The sequence below is a fragment of the Meriones unguiculatus genome, chromosome 10 (genome assembly GCF_030254825.1).
Source record: "Meriones unguiculatus strain TT.TT164.6M chromosome 10, Bangor_MerUng_6.1, whole genome shotgun sequence".
Lineage (NCBI taxonomy): Eukaryota > Metazoa > Chordata > Mammalia > Rodentia > Muridae > Meriones > Meriones unguiculatus.
In genome coordinates, this window is record NC_083358.1 from 16,497,622 (window position 1) to 16,514,933 (window position 17,312).

At 44.4% G+C, this 17,312-nt stretch overlaps 1 protein-coding gene across 4 annotated transcripts in view; it reads left to right on the forward strand.

Moving 5' to 3' along the window:
- Nucleotides 1-17,312, forward strand: part of Wdr59 (WD repeat domain 59) — a 73,792-nt gene that overhangs the window by 23,827 nt on the left and 32,653 nt on the right. For 2 of the 4 annotated variants that reach the window (XM_060391950.1, XM_021632518.2), the window contains exons 7-15: nt 535-623; nt 3,677-3,793; nt 5,140-5,217; nt 7,136-7,292; nt 10,863-10,942; nt 12,006-12,159; nt 12,259-12,383; nt 15,597-15,761; nt 17,171-17,266. In XM_060391950.1, coding sequence (XP_060247933.1) covers nt 535-623; nt 3,677-3,793; nt 5,140-5,217; nt 7,136-7,292; nt 10,863-10,942; nt 12,006-12,159; nt 12,259-12,383; nt 15,597-15,761; nt 17,171-17,266 — 1,061 coding nt within the window. The remainder of the gene's footprint in view (nt 1-534; nt 624-3,676; nt 3,794-5,139; nt 5,218-7,135; nt 7,293-10,862; nt 10,943-12,005; nt 12,160-12,258; nt 12,384-15,596; nt 15,762-17,170; nt 17,267-17,312) is intronic. The other 2 variants (XM_021632517.2, XM_021632519.2) reach the window with 1 other exon arrangement.

Here is a 17,312-nt window from a genome sequence, read left to right on the forward strand (position 1 = left end):
TGTGGTGGTGTGTGCTTATAATCCCAGATCTAGGGAGGCAGGGACAGCAGGATTCCTGGGACTCTCTGGCCGGCAAGCTCAGCCTAATTGGTGAGCTCCAGGTCAGTTCACATCATCCTGAATCCATGTGCACAGTGCCAGTGGCCAAAGCTAACTGTGTTGATGGGGAGGAGAGGCAAGAGGGTTGGGTAGAGCTGGGTTTAGTGCTCACAGGCAGGAGTAGCTCCGTGAGTTCAAGGCTAGCCTGTTCTACATAACAAGTTCCAGGCCAGCCAAGGCTTCACAGTGAGATCTTGTCTCAGTAGGGGGGTGGGGTGGAAAAATGGCTCAGTGGTTAAGATCACTGGCTGTTCTTCCAGAGAACCCAGGTTCAATTCCCAGCACCCACATGGCATCTCACAACTGTCTGTAACTACAGTTCCAGGGGATCTGACCCCCTCATACAGACATACATTCAGTCAAAACACCAATGCACAGAAAATAAAAAAAAAACAATATATATATATATTTATTTATTTATTTTTTCCTTTGCAGCTGGTGCCTCCCAGGTCAAATGGAATAAAAAAAACGCTAACTGCCTTGCCACTAGCCATGATGGTGACGTTCGGATATGGGATAAACGGGTAAGTGACCTCTCCTTTGTGATCTTTCCGGGTAGTTGGCATTCAGTTCCCCCACAGAGGGTGTGGAGAGGATGTTCTTGAGTCCCAGGACTTGTCTCAGTAGAGTAAAGAATCCTGTGGGGTGTGGCAAGTTGCCCTTGTAACCAGACGGCATTTGCTTCTCTTCCGAATTGCTGTTGAAGGAGGGTAAAAAAGCAAGGCATGTGATCAGTGGTTAATAAACGTGACTTGACCTAAGATAGAGCCCCGCTTTGCTGCTCCCTTTTGGACATCAGGGAAGCCACAGTAATGGCCTTCCTGTCTTTGTCCATTTGTGTGTGTGTGTGTGTGTGTGTGTGTGTGTGTTTATATTTTATTTTTTTATTATTAGTTACATTTTATTAACTCTGTATCCCAGCTGTATCCCGTTCCCTCATTCCCTCCCAAACCCTCCCTCCCTCATCTCCTCCCTGCCCCTTTCCAAGTCCACGGATTGGGGAGGACCTCCTCCCCTTTCATCTGACCCTGTTTTATCAGGTATCTTCAAGACTGACTGCAAAGTCCTCCTCTGTGGCCTAGCAGGACTGCTCCTCCCTGGTGGGGGGTGGGGAGGTCAAAGAGCCTGCCATTGAGTTCCTGTCAGAAATAGTCCCTGTTCCCCTTCCTATGGGAAACCAATTGGTTTCTGAGCTACCATGGGCTTCATCCGAGCAAAGGTTTGGGTCTCACTGTATATCTGTGCCAGGCTTGGAACTTACTTTGTAGACCAAGACTATGTAGACCAGGTTGGCCTAGAACTTGCAGCTACCTGCCTCTGCCTACAGAGTATCGAGATTAAACTCGTGTGTTGCCGTGCCCAGGGTGCTCCCTCTCCCATTCCCCTCCCTCTTTAGAGAATCTTCTGCTGCATAGATGCCTCAGGAGTTAAGAGCACTGGCTATTCTTTATAGAGGACCCAGGTTCATTCCTTCATTCCCAGGATCCACATTGCAGCTCACAACCGTCTGTAACTCCAGTTCCAAGGGATCTGACATTTTCCTCTGGCCTTCTTAGGCACTAGGTTCTCCTGTGTTACATTTCAATGCAGGAAAGACACCCATACACAGAAAATTAAAATAAATAAACCTTTCAAAAGAGAGAAAGAGAACCTTGAAGTCACTGGGATTACAGGCATGCCACCACCACACCTGGCTTCAGAATCCTTGTCTTCAAAACAGAGATAGTAACAGCGAGTCCTAAAGTTCAAGCCTTTAGGTCCTGCTACTTGTAGAGAATGCCAGCATGCCTCTTATCTCTACCCCTATTTGCTAAGTCAAAGCTAGTTGGTTCACGGCGCCTACCCTTCTCAGTACTTCCGGCGTAGATCACTGAGGCAGGGCACTCATGCTCACCTTCTCTTTTGTATACTTTGTCAGCCTCGAAATAGCCTCAATATATTCTTACATCAGCAGCTTGTGTACCAATAAGCACGAAGAGGTTGCCAAGTTGTGTGTATAATGGAAAGTCAATTGGGAGTCTGCTGTCTTGGCATTAGTGAGGAAGTGAGGTGGGGGAGGCTTTCCCCTGCACCTTCCTGCCTGTTAGTTCACTGGGTAATGGCAGGTAGAGAAGTCTGCTCTGTATAGGGGTGTAATTACTGTTGCATGCTTTGTGAAATTTGTGACTGGAGGCCCTCAGGCTTGTCAGGAAGGGCTTCTTCATGGCTGTCCTAACCCAGGTGCCGACAGTAAAGTTCTGGCTGTACAGAGAATGCTGTACACATTTGAAAGGCAAGAGGGAAATGAAGGAGCTTCGGGGTGACTTCTCCAGTCTGCTGGCTTAGCCTCCAGGACCTGCTGGGGCTGTGGTGTGCAAGTGTGCAGGCTGAGGTTGCTGCCTTCTGGGGCTCTCGGGGAGAAGGTGATTCCAAGCAACTGGACTGGTGTAGCAGTATCTTTTTGTTTTCTGTATCTGTGGTCCAATCTGCCAATAGCCACCTTCCCTTCTCTCTTTCTCCCTCCTTCTCACTTCCTCTTCCTTCTTTCCTTCTTTCCTTCTTCCCTTCCTTCCTTCCTTCCTTCCATCCATCAATTTGTAATTGATTTTATTCAGTTTGTCACATACTTCAGTTTAAGTAAATGTTCTTTTTTAAAATTTTTTTAAACTTTTTATTTTTTTAATATTCATTACAGGTTATTTACTTTGTATCCCAGCCATAGCCCCCTTTCTCATTCCCTCCCAATCCCATCCTCCCTCCCTCATCTCTTCCCTGTCCCTTTCTAAGTCCACTGCTAGGGGAGATCAAGTAAATGTTCTTAATACGGCCTGGTTTGGTCCACATGTCTGTAATCCCAGTGCTCACAGGTTGAGGGGAAGAAGATTGTGAGTTCACATAGTTAGAGTATAATTTGTTCAACTTAATCACTTCCTGCTTACCGGTTCCAGAAGTTGCTTCTGGCATTCTAGAGCTCCAGATACCACTGATGCGAACATCTTTTGTATCTAAATCTTCTATTGAATTTGGATTACTCCCTTTAAAAAAGGAAACTTTTACTGAATTTCTTTTTTAACATTTTAAATTGTGTGTTGGGGTGGAAGGTGTGTGTGTGTGTGTGTGTGTGTGTGTGTGTGTGTGTGTGTATGTGTGTGTGTGTGCGTGCGTGCGCACGCATGCACATGGAGGGTGTTTTGAGGATCTTAGGACTTGGTCACTAGATGACAAATGCTCTTACCCTCATGGTTGAGGTTAGGTTGCTTTGACTGTCATAGTCTCTTCTAGTGTCAGGAAGGGGAACAGAAATGTCCCCTCTGAAAGGCTGAGAAACAGCCACTACCTGTATCTTTTATTAAAATCCTGCATCAGGCTGGAATGGGTAGAAATGAGACTTGACAGACTTACCCACAGGGCATGTGAGGGAGATATGGCACGTCTTCTGTTGTTGGGTTTATTTGGTTTAAGCAAAGAGCTTATGAAGGGTGGAGGCCACAGCTGTCCAGCAGTGTGTAGTGCCCCTTCAGCGCCCAGCCGACTGTTCTGCAGCAGACATTCAATGAGTTCTTTCCAAAGTGACAAGCCCATTGCCAATGTGTTGCAGAAACCCAGCACAGCAGTGGAATATCTGGCAGCCCACCTCTCCAAAATCCATGGCCTGGACTGGCACCCAGACAGTGAGCACATCCTCGCCACCTCCAGTCAAGACAACTCTGTCAAGGTGAATAGTTCCCACCGGGGCCGTTGGAGGAGCTGTGTGTGGGAGGCATCAGGGATACGCGATAGCATCTTGGAGTGCTTCATGAGTGCGTGTGCTCCCTAGGGGGCCCTGACTAAGTCAGCCTGGCCCTACTGACCAGCGGAAGGGATGGCATGGCAGCTGACTGACGAGCCTCGGGATTTCTTCAGATTTGTCTTTCCATCTCTGAAAGTCAGAGGCAGAAAGCATTTAGGAAAGAAATGTTTACCTGAAAAGAAGTTGTAAAGAAGCCAGATGTATACACAGAGGTAAAGTCAAAGAGAAGCCCACACGGTGTTAAAGCCACCAAAGGTATACTCTGTTCGTGGTGGCGGCAGTTCCTCACACGATCATCATATGAGGAAAGTTGCGACCTTAGACAATAGCATGGCCAGGGTAGAGTTCTGCTAGTATTCTCTAATGGAAGACCAGCTCAAGGTTTGTGTTCAGGAGCCCTGCCATTTTTTACTTATCTTAGCAACAGCGTTTCTCCTTTGTTTGTTCCTTCAGTTATGGCATTGGTTGTGCACTCTTGATCAAGGGGGTGACAGGGCAGGGCCATCTCTGCTCCAGCATCCTTCTGTGTTCAGGTCTCTATCTCTGCTGGTCATAGAAGTTGGTTTAGCAATTTTGTGATACGGTGATGGTGATGATGATAACATTTTATTGGATTTACACAGCTGTAATCTTTCTGGTACAGTCAGCTAAACTCAAGTCTTCCATGCCTTTCTGCGTAAAGGACTGAGAGTGTTTCTGTCTGGGGCTTTGTAAATCCCCTGGCACTATGCCCAAAGTTTGTTTGTTTGTTTCATTTGGGTTTCTGTCCCTAATCTCCCAAGTTCAGGAAACAGAAACTTATCCCATTCTGCATTTGAGAAAGAGATTAGTAAGGGCCTGCAAGGTTTATTGTAAAGATGGGTAAGGTTAAAAGAAAAGCTTTAAATGTCTGTCCAAAGTAGTGACTTGTCAGGGCATGTGCCTGTTAGTAAATCCTTTTTAGGTGTAAAAGGAATGCAGGACCAAAACCTGCTATTTTTACCTCTTAACTACAAGGGTTATTTGATAGGCAGTTGATCTTCCCCTTGTATTCCTGGTGAAGTCTAGAAATCCTCCTGTAATGTTGATAGATGTAAAAAGAAGGGTTCTTTGTGTGTCTGACAGTACATGGTTATGGAGGTGGAACTAAAAATAAACTATTGAAATATTTCTTTGGAGGACAAAATGCAATGAGCTTGAAGGCCATGCTTACTGCAATAGTTGAGTTTTTTTTTTTTTTAATTTTTGTTTTGTTTTAATGGCATTTATTTCACAAACTTTCTTTCTTGTAGTTCTGGGATTACCGCCAGCCTCGGAAATACCTCAGTATTCTCCCTTGCCAGGTGCCCGTCTGGAAAGCCAGATACACAGTGAGTGAGCCACCCCACCTCTTGTCTGGAGTGGCCGTTTACTTGTTTTCTTTGTAAAGCAGTTTCTCCTTTTGTCTTGGTTTGGAGTATGGTGAATGCAGTAATGGCATTAGGTACTTACCTTTGGAGAAGCAGTCTTGGGATATTTATTCACCAAGGTAGTTCAACAAGGTAGGATGGAGAAGAAGGGCCGGGGTGTACTATTGTGGAAAGAACTCTGGCTTTAGAGTCAAAGGACCTGGTCTGGGGCCCAGCTCTACCACTTAGTGGTTTGTGGCCTTGGAAAAGATACTTTATTTTAAGCAGTAATTTCTTCATTTGCAAAGTTGAAGGATACTTTTCACTCTGCCCTATAAATTTTTTAAAGGATTTGTGTTTATTTGTGTGTGTGTGTGTGTGTGTGTGTGTGTGTGTGTGTGTGTGTCTGTGCGTTTATCTCTGTGTGTGTGAGTATGAACATGTGCATGTTGGTGCCCACAGAGGCCAGAAGAGAGTGTTGCAGCCTCTGGAGTGGGAGTTACACACAGTTATGAGCCTGCCGACACGGGTGCTGGGAATGGAACTTGGCTTCTCTGAAGAGCACCGGGAACTCTTAATTGCTGCTGTCCAGTCCAGCCCTGCCCCTCACTTTTATTATCGTGATAATATTTGCCATTCTAAAGTGGACAATTCTGTGGCATTTGGAATATCACAATCTGCCTTCCACTTGAAATCATGTATATGAATGTGCTTTGTAAATCACAGAATGCTACACAGAGCCTGCTCTCCACCTCCAACCGTTTTTCCATGGCCACATTGATAGCTGTGAGTCAGAGATAAGTGTGTCTCCTTTAATGTCACTTTGAAAGCAAGCACAGGGATGAACAAAGCTACGTTTATGCATTAGGGCTGTCACCCTGGGACACTGGAGCAAAGAAGATAATTGGACATTATGTTGTTTTTGCATCTGGGATCACTTGCCAAGAAATGAGACACTGATCTAAGGAGCTGGCATCTCTGGATTCATGTTTGCTTTAAAAAATAAACATGAAAGTTGGGGAGTGTTATCAGGAGGAGAAGGGAAGATAAATAAATGTTCTTGTGTAACTGTTTTTTCCTTAAATAACAGAGGCTAGTTATAAACCAAATGGGCCCCTCAGCTCCCCTGTGGGCCCGGTTTTGCTAAGTCAAACTGCTGTCCTGGGGTTGCTCACTTTTCTTTGAGGCATTGTCTCACTGAGGCAGTGGGAAGGCAATGCTTCATGTGGATGACATTCAGCTGGTCTTTCTGCAGATTTTCCCAGTGAGCCTTGCGTATGCATTCCTGAGCAGGAGCTCAGGGAGAGTAGGTAGTACGTGGACTAGAAAGAGCCATTTACTTACTGTAGAATCTTCAGAGTTGTTCAAACATTTGGCCCAGGCTTATTTGTTATTTGCTGTGTTCCATTCTGTTAGCATAGAGAAAGGTATATGTGGTAGACAGCTCTTGAAAAAAATTTCCCCAGATGAGTCTGAGCCTTTCATAATTTTTTTTTTTTTTTAAGACAGGATCTTAGCCGGGTGGTGGTGGCACACACCTTTAACCCTAGCACTTGTCAGACAGATCTTTGAGTTTGAGGCCAGCACGGTCTATAGAGTGAGTTCCTATAGAGTGGAGAAACCCTGTCTTGAAAAACAAACAAAAAAGCAACAACAATAACAAAAAGATAGATTCCTGTGTAGCCGTAGCTGGGCTGGCTTGGAATTTGAGATGTAGACCAGGGTAGCCTCAAACTTGCTGGCAATCCTCCTGCCTTTGTTTCCTCAGTGCTAGCATTACAGGCCTGAGCCACCATGCCTGGTGTCCATCATGTCCTGTATTTCAGTTAGGAACAATTTCCAGCTTTGCTTTTGGCTGATTCTCCGCCGAGTAATCACAGTTTTCCCTTCTCAACTGTAGCCTTTCAGCAATGGATTAGTGACTGTGATGGTCCCCCAGCTGCGGAGGGAGAACAGCCTGCTCCTATGGAATGTTTTTGACTTGAATACTCCAGTTCACACCTTTGTGGGGCATGATGACGTGGTCCTGGAGTTCCAGTGGAGGAGACAGAAGGAAGGTGAGTGAGAAGGTGGTTGTCTGGTTTTCTTTTCTGGTGCTCTGGTGGACAGCTGTACCAGTCATGTGGCACAGTGAGGAGGCTACTGTTTAATCGTAGATGGCTAAAGGGAGTACATAGTGTTTCCCTGTCCCTAGACCTCTTCTCCAGCTTTCATTGAATTTCTCCAACTTGGAAGACATCTGCTCCAGTAAGAGGTCAAGAGGGTTATCTGGTGAATCATTTCAAGGGCCAAAAACTCTAGAACCTTCCAGAGACAGGCCCTAACAATAGCAATTTTCACCAGGTGTGGTGCCACACATCTTTAATCCCAGCACTCAGGAGGCAGAGGCAGGAGGATCTCTTAAGTTCCAGACCAGCCTAGTCAACAGTGCTAGTTCCAGGATAGCCAGGGTTACACAGAGAAACCTTGTCTCAAAAACAAACAAACAAAAAACCAGAGACTCCCCTCCAACAATACCCCCCAAATAACAACAAAACCCAACAAACCAATAGCAGTTTTCTTCCCAAACTCCTTCTCTTCTCTCTTACTTCTCTTTTGTCTGTTTAATGATTGATTGGTTGGTAGTGGAGAGCAAACCTAGGACCTTACACTTGCTACCGAACGAACCATGCCCCTGGTGCTCAGTACCAATCTATGAATTCCTAAAGCTGGTTTAGACCTGTCTGTTTTCTGAACCTTTCATAAATATGTATTCTTAAATTTGACCTTCTTCCCAACCTGAGGTTGCTCCGGCATGTTTTCACCACCATGTCTCCTCAGTCAGTTCTTTTTTTTTTTTTTTTTCAATGCAGTTTATTCAGGAACATTGAACAATCCTCGGACCCCGGGGAAAGCCAGCCCACAGCTTAAATAGCCTCTGGGTAGCCAACCCAGGCGTGCCATGGGGGCAATGCAGATAGGTCCACATACATGGAAGCAAGCCAGATCCTCGGCCTTAGCCAAATGTGGAGTTGTTCGTGACAGAGAGCACTCACCATCGGGAAGGTGGAAGGCGGAAACCAGCTCCATCTTTAAGGCATAGCATTCCGCAGCTCTCTACAGTTCCCCCTTTTTGTTTTAGACGCATCAGGCAAGAGTAGAGGTCTGATCTCTGATATTAGAAATAAATTGGGACTTTGTACAGATGTTCATTTAGGTGTCATCCACCCAAAGAGCATCAGACCGTCCGATACCTTTTTCTCAGAGGCGGGACCTGGGGCATCAACCCGCATGCAATCAGACATGCTCTTCTCTGGGTCCAAAGCGGCTGACCCTGAGTGCAGTGCTTAGCCTCGCATCCCCTCAGTCAGTTCTTACTGGACCACCTTAGGTTTTGGTTTGGTTTACACTGTGGGAAAAGGATCAGGGTGTGGTAACTAAGCTAAAGGATGACTTTGAAATGGGGCATTGCTTAAGGATCACAATGGACAGTGAGGGAAAAAAACATTCAACTGAACAAAAGCTGTTTGATCATTAAGAGAGAAATTCCAAAGCAGACTGAGGCTAGAAGCCAGATACCTAGACTGTATAAGTGAGGCAGCAGGAGCTTTGTTTGTTACTTCCAAGACAAGGAGTGGAATGGGCTTTTGTTGAAGGCAGGAAGAGGCAAGAAAGGAAGTCAGTAGAGCAAGGCCCCTGCGAATGAGTGGGGATGGCATGGAAGGTTGTTGTAAATTAAAAAAAAAAAAAAAAGGTGTTGAGCTATATATTATTTATTATTTGCCCCAAGATTATCACAGTGGTATTATTTAATGGCCATCACAAATAATAAGACACAGACACCTGTTAGATTTAGAATTGCCTTATTTGCCTTGGGCCGTGCAGATATTTTCCTTACACTGTCTCAATAACCTCACCATTGATCTCCCAGCCCTTATCCAATGCCATCCACCTTAATCCTCATCTGGTCTACCTTCCATAGTCCCATAGTGCTTGCTTGTTTTCTTCACCTGGGCCTCTCTACGCCATTATTGGAGTCCTTCCTTCAGGCCCACATGGTTTCTTCTGCAGGCTAACCCAACGTGGCATTCTTCTTTTTCTCCTCAAAAGCCTGGGGACCCTAGCCACACCTACCCTGTTCTTCCCTGCCCAGGTATAGGCCGTTTAATCAACCAATCAGGTATGTCTTAGGCAGGTTTATACAAACAAGGATGGGTGTATCTGGCAGGCAGAAACCAGATCTTGAGGACCAGTAATTAGCATTAGACCAACCTCCAACAAAAGGCGCAGGGAGGTGCTTACGTATCTTTTTCCCTCAAAGCCAGTGGTGTGTGAAAAGGAGAGCTGTAGGGTCAAAGCATTTAAGATCATGAACATGAGACTGCATGGTGACACTCAAGAGTGATTCAGAAAGGTTGCTCTGGTTAGGTGTGCCTCAGGAGATACTGAAACATCGGGAGATAATGGTTGGTTTAAGGTGGTGACAGAAGGGGCTTTTGAAGGAGAGAACTCACCCTTGGCCAAAGCCCACTTATCTCAATACCTTGTACAGATCATGTTGTCTGTTGCCTCAGTTTACTCCTCCATGAAATGAGGGAATTGGGGTGCTCTGTAGTCACCCCAGGTATCCTCATCTTTATAAGCTGTTTCATGAGGCACCTAAACTTTGAGTCATCCCCTTTGACTAAAGCCGGTATCTAAAAATGTGATTCAGCTAAGTAAGAGGATTAAAAGGTTGATTATTTACTTTATAAAGAGATGTATTACTTTACCAAAATAAAAAAATATTTTAAACAATGAGATACCATGATGTATACATAGAAAACATTTTTATTTTTACAGAAAATCTTCATTTATAATAGCTCCTTGGGAGCACATTTTTAGGGGTAAAAGCGTAGGTGACCTTGGGTCTTAGCATCACTCTTTCTCTTAATTTATTAATTATTATTTCACCTTGTTTACATTTCTGCTCTCATGGGACTTCCCTAGGGAGTCCTAGCTAAAAACAGCTCCCTTATCAGTCTCTGGTGTTATTTTTCATGCTACTTAGCACCAGTATTTTATTATATTTGTTTGCTGTTTTTTTTTCCACCATTGGAACATGAGCTCTATAAAGATAGATAATTTTATTTGTGCTACTGTTTGGGGCCTTGGTGGATAACTGCCATAGAATAAGATGTTCAGTAACTCTTTGATGGATATATGTATATATGAATGATGAATGAGTGAGTGAATGAATTGTATTTCCATTGCTGCCTGTAACAAAGTAGATGTCAAATCCATGATTTTTTAAAAACATTCTATTCTTTGTGAGTTTCATGTTATGTACCCTAGTTCCATTCCTCTCCCCATCTTCTCCTATCCGTCCTCTGCCCTTGCAACCTCCCGTCTGAGAAAACATTAGCAAACAATAAACAAACGATAGACAATAAACAAACAAAGCAAAGCAAAGCATTGAAAACCTCTCATCGTGGAAGCTGTAATGCGTCCCAGTATGTCCCACAGTATACCCTTCTGCCCACACATTTTCACTTGCAAATGTTCGTTGCAATGAGCCATTGGTCTGGTTTGCGGTCTCTGGCTTCTGTGACACTATCAGTATTGGCTCAGAGGATTTTTGTTTAGGATTTTCCTTTGATGGTTTCTAGGGTCCAAGGACTACCAACTGGTCACATGGTCCCGGGATCAGAGCTTGAGAATGTGGCGGGTGGATTACCAAATGCAGAGGGTACGTATTCAATGCTATTATCCAGAAATACTAAGTGGATACACTAGAAATGTAACCAAAGGACAAGAAATTAGAGAATATATTCTGACATTTACCATCTGCCTGAGGTGGGCTGATGGCTAGTGTATGCCACACTGGCTTGGGGGTCTTTAAGAACCAAAGTATTCTGCACTTTAAGGATAAAGATTATTTTTTCCTCTTGTCCCACTATGAGACAATGGATGGGTGCAAGCTGAGAAAATGGCTTAGCCTCCCGCTTTTTTCTCTTTTCAATGGCTTGAGAAGCCGGCCCTTTGCGCCGCAGATGTCCAGAGCCCCTCATGCATCAAGCACCTTCTCTATGCAGCTCCCTCCGGTGCGTGCACACACAAAGCATTTGTTTCTTGCTTATGGAAGTAGCACCTGCGCTGTCAGGGGCATCTTCTCGTCCAGTGATTGAGCGGCCTGGTGGTGAGAAATGTGGCTCACTAGTGTTTCATACTCAGCAGCGTTTCTCACACCAGCTCCCCGTGACCGATGGGGAATGCTGGGTGAAATTTGCAGCCCTGCTTAGTCTAAACTCACCTCAGCATTTTGCTTTAGTCCCATTATCTTATCACCTTTTAAATCTTTTTATTTTTTCCCAGAACATAACATTTGGTTCAAATGCTTGGCATTATGGTATTTTTGCTTGTGAATTAGCTGAATAATTCCATTAAGACTTGGGATTTAAGTTGATTTTTTTTCCCAGTGTTTTTACTCTGATCATAGTGGAAAATGTGTGGATTGTAGTAGAGAGTCTATTCTCCTTTTTATTTAACCAAGGAATGTTGGTGATGGGAAAACTATTTTGATTATAGCAGGTCTTAGCTGACACATCTCTGATCTTTATGATTGATATTTTTAAGCCAGAGCTCTTTTAGCCTGACCATTTCTGTCACTTCTCTAGCCCTTCATCTTTGTTTCCATGTTTGCTTTGGTTTTGCTTTGGTGCTGCTGTCAGTCCAGCTCAGGGTCTTAGGCACGTTGGGCAAGTACTTCAACCTGAGACACGGTCTCCACCATCCCCTGCCCTTGCTTTCAGCTCTGTGCCAATGACATACTAGACGGTGTCGATGAGTTCATTGAGAGCATGTCCCTTCTTCCGGAACCAGAGAAGACCCTGCACACTCAAGACACAGATCACCAGCCCAGCTCAAGCCACGGAGAGGAAGATGGTAATGTAACTGATATCCTAGGTGAGGGACTCCACTTTGTTTTCCAGAGTTACATGGCAGATATCCCAAAATGGACTCATTTTCTAAAACATTTCCAATATTGCCTGTCTCTCCTGGTAGCCATGAAGGAAGATCCTCCCAGCAGTTTGCTGGAAGAGAGGAAATCAGACCAGCTAGGCCTGCCTCAGACCCTGCAGCAGGAGTTCTCCTTGATCAATGTACAAATCCGGAATGTCAATGTGGAGGTAAGTCACAGTAATGCCCTGGGCTTCATGCTTGAGGTTTGAATGTTTGGAGTACGGGCGACTGGTGTGTCGGAGCTGGAGTTAGAGGCAGCTGTGAGCTGCCTAACACAGGTGCTGGGAACTGAACTTTGGCCCTGTGGAAGAACAGGAAGCATGTTTAACTGCTGAGCCATCTGTTTAGCTCCAGGCTTTTTTTTTTTTTTTTTTTAATTTCTAAGTTTTTAAAAGAAATAGATGTTTCACAAATGCCGGACATTTCCTGAAGCTCATACAGCAGAGTGTCTCCTTAGCATCTCTCCAGCCCCTTACTTCACTGTGTGATCGTGTTTGCTCTGGGGAGGCTTATGATTGACAGGATTATGGGGGAGGTTAATGGCAAAGCTGAATTTGGAGCCAAATCTCTTTAAGTCTCCATGTTATTGTACGGTGCTGTCTTTGTACGGTGCTGTCTTACCCTCCTTCGTGAGCTAGTTTCCTCTGATGCAAATTCAGAGTAAGACGGTGACTAAAGCCTCTTGCTTCGCTTAGTACTTGGAACAGACCTGGACCAGCAGGTTGTTCTTCAGTGACAGGGTCTTAAGAGGTCTTAAGGAAGCCAGGAGATGAGATGCTAAAGAAGACGTAAATCTGGGGTCTGGTTTTGCAGAAGCTAGGTCTCATGCTAAGCAAACTTATTAAGAAGTACAGCATCTTACATACGGTGTCCAGGGGGCCCGTGGGGTGAAGTTGGCAGGAGCTGTCACACAGTGGCACAAAATCAGCAAGATGCTAATAAAGCAGTATTGCACGGGAACACAAGCACATCACAGACTGACCACACAGCGGCCTTGGGATTGATAACCCCGGCCTCTTCAAGGGGAAAAGCCAAGGTCCCAGGAACCAAAATCTTAGCTCATTCAATGCCCAGGCCCCAGGCCCAGACTAGACCTTGTCAAGTCTGCCCCCCTGGGCAAAAATACAAAACTTTTCTTCTGTCATTTCATCAGGACCTTTGAGAAGCCTTGGATTGGCCTGGCTCTCCACGTGGAACAATTAGTCAATTAGTGTGTGTGTGTGTGTGTGTGTGTGTGTGTGTGTGTGTGTACGCAGATTTCAAAATTCTTTGTTTGAGAGAACTAAGTATCACTCCAAGAAATGATTTTGAGGCTTTGTTAAATTTTTCTTTAGAGTTATAGAGTTATTTCACTGTTGAACAGGCATGTACTTCAGTGCTATGATTTGTTTGGTCTTTAAAGCTGTTTTGTAGCATGTAGTGTTACCGTACATTACAGATGAGGAAATTGAGACACAAGATACAAAAATAATTTCAAAGGCCAGCAGTTGTTTGGTGGGAAGATATAATATTTGAATATTTGAATTTAATTGAACTTAGTTCTGTGGCTGAAGTTTTTTGCTTTCCCTTAGGTTAGGCTCTCTTCACTGTAGTTTACATCTGTTGCTTTCTCTAGTTGACCACATTGGAAATTAGCAGGGCTAAAGGCTACTTTAGTTGCCGTCTGCATCAGCGTAGCCTATGCTGCTGTTGTCTAGTTGAGAATAGCAATGGTCTGGGTTTAGAAAGAGATTTTGACTTGGAAGTTGTGCAGCTTTCATCACTGTCTAATTCCATAACCTCCCCATCACTCCCTCCCTTCCAAAACCAAAAACAAAACCCTCCCAAACAAAAGACCTCTGTGTCTTAGTTAGGGCTTCTGTTGCTGTGAAGAGATACCATGACCATCGCAACTCTTAAAGAGGAAAACATTTAATTGGGGCTGGCTTACAGTTCAGAGGTTTAGTCCATTATGGTGGGAAACACGGCAGTATGCAGGCAGAGATGGGGCTGGAGAAGGAGAGTTCTACATCAGGCAGCAGTGGAGAACTGACTTGAGCATAGGAGACCTCCAAGCCCACCTCCACAATGACACACCTCCTCCAGCAAGGCCACACCTACTCCAACAAGGCCACACCTCCTAATAGAGCCACTCCCTGCTGCCAAGCATTCAAACAGCACATCTCTAAACAGCAATGTGCGTAGTGGCATACTTCTGTAGTCAGGGAAGATCCTGAGTTCAAGGTCAGCCTGGGGTATATAGTAAGACCCTGTCTCAAACAAACAAACCAAAACCAAACACCACAAAGCCCTCTTTATGCAGCTGTAGAGATGGATCAGAGATTAGGAATGCTGGTTACTCTTTCAGAGGACACAGGTTTGATTCTCAGCACTCACACGGCAGCTTTCAACTGTCTAACTCTAGTTCAGGACATCTGACACCCTCCTCTGGCCTTCGTGGGCATGGCAAGCATGTGGCACGCACTCATACAGAGAAATAGAAAGTCTTTTCTGGTTTTTTTGAGACAAGGTTTCTTTGTGTAACCGAGCCCTGGGTGTCCTGGACTCACTTTGCAGACTGGAACTCATAGAGATCTGCCTGCCTCTGCCTCCCAGAGCTGAGATTAAAGGTGTGTGCCACCATGCCTGGCTAGAAAGTCTTTAAAAAGAACATCTCTACCTGTTAACAGTTACTCTTCATTGCCTGCCCCCCACCCCCACACCTAATGGTCACACCTAATAGTTTATTTTTTGTCTATACGTTTTTTCAGGAGTTCTTAAGTTGGCTAAGGTTACAGCTTTAAACTTCTTGCTTTATTTTTTCTCATCACAAAGTAAGTATACAAGTTTTAGTCAACATTGTAATTTTGAGTTGCTTTTTTAAAGATAAAGTATTCTGAGTTTGAGGCTGGAGAGAGAGCTGTGGTTAAGAACACTTGCTGTCCTGAGGTTCTGAGTTCTATTCCAGCATCTACATGATGGCTTACAACCTTCTGTAACTCCAGTTACATGGAATCCAGTGCCCTCTTCTGCCCTCTGAAGGCAGCAGGCACATAGTTGGTGCACAGACATATCCATATTTATAAAATTTAAAAATAATATATGTATGAATTTATTTTAATGGGTACTAAAACTTAAAAGTCTGTTCTTAAAGTAAATTATCTTTCAAACTCATTAGTTTTTATAGGCACTTTATTTATTTATTTTTTACTCAGTTACTAGGAACACTAGCATTTGTGTTAAAATTCCTTTGTATCTTGTTGAGGGTGTGGCTTGTGGGTAGAGTGCTTGTCTTGCCTGCTCAAGGCCCTGGGTTTGAGGCTCAGCACTGCAAATGAAAATAATGCCTCTGCCTCTGAAGAGCGTTTGTCTCCAGCGTGCCTTGCACTTGTGTCTTGCAGATGGACGCTGCGGACCGGAGCTGCACAGTGTCCGTGCACTGTAGCAACCACCGAGTCAAGATGCTGGTGACCTTCCCAGCACAGTACCCCAACAATGCTGCTCCTTCTTTCCAGTTCATTAACCCTACCACTATCACGTCTGCTGTGAAGGCCAAGCTGCTGAAGGTGTGATTTAACAGAGGCGTTGGTGAGGCTGAGCACAAACCTGGAGCAATAAGATTTAAAAGTTGTCTGTTCCCCATATGCTGTGGCATTAGCTGCATAGCTGCTCTCCAGGCCTCCCACTTGGTGCACACAGCAGTAGGCCAGGAGTTCTTTCTTTTGTTTCTGTTTTTTTTGTTTTGTTTTGTTTCTTTGTTTTTGAGACAGGGTTTCTCTGTGTAGCCCTGGCTGTCCTGGAACTTTCTCTGTAGACCAGGCTGGCCTTGACCTCAGATATTGTAGGGCAAGGGTTCTTACCCTGTTTTTGTTGTTGTTTTTTGTTTGTTTGTTTGTTTGTTTTTGTTTTTTTAATCTAATAAAACCTGTTGACTTTTTGTTAGAAAACTTTTACAAGTATTGGACATGAAGGATTTTATAAATACTGCATGAAAATACATGAACTACAAGTAAAGTTTGTGAATTCAGAGCTCCGCAAGGCAGTTTCACTTGTCTAGAAAGAATATATCTTGCTTCCAGGCAATATGTATTTTGAAGCCAAAAGGTATATGATAATTAGAAAAACCATATGTATAGTAATTTAAAAATCTCAGAAAATGAGTCCTGTGGGTTCAGAAACAGATGTGTATGTAAAATAATTTCAAGATAAATTACTTTTAATAGTACTTTTATTTAACCCAGCCCAGCTAAAATAATGTTATCATGTCAACATATACTTAGTGAACATGAGCCAGGCAGTACAGTCCTGTAACCCAGGCACCTAGAGTGGGAGGCAGGAGGGCTAGGAGTTCAAGGTCACCTTCAGCTACAAAGCAAGTTTGAAGCCAGTCTGGGCTACATGAGACCGAGTCAACCCTCAAAATGAGATAATTTACCCTTTTTATTTTATATATCAAGCCTTCTGTGCAGTTGTGAGTTTTATACGTGCTGCAAACTGTGAGTTTGAAGGCGGCACATATCCTGTGCTCCGTGTAGGCAGCGACTTCAGGGGTCCAGTTCCTGGGCCTGTCATGTTGAATGTCAGTTCATATCCCTAGCGTGTACCTTAAAATGTCAGGGGTCACTGTTTTAGCTGATAAAAATATACATTATAACTTTTGCTGAAGTCTTTGCCCTGGCTTATATCACTCCAAACAGTTTTCTCCTAAGCACAGGGATGGTGTTTCCAAAATGATGAGATTTCTCACGTGTGGAAGCAAAACTGTAGAACTTACTAGAAGGAAAGAGTAGGCGTTCTCTTCTGTCCAAGGCCGAGGAAAGTTTCTCCCTTGAGCCCCTGTGGGCAGCAGCCTCAGGCCTGGCCGTGTGCCGGCCTCCCAGTGCCATCACGCTTCCAGGCATTTGGTGGAATAAAGTCAAGCAGGAAACATATGGACATATGGTTCTCTCCCTGATGGTGTTTGGCTCTTTTCCAGATCCTAAAGGACACTTCCCTGCAGAAAGTGAAGCGCAACCAGAGCTGTTTGGAGCCTTGCCTGCGCCAGCTCGTCTCGTGCCTTGAGTCATTTGTGGTGGGAACCGTGGACTTGTTGAGCCAATGCGCGCTTGAGTGTCTTG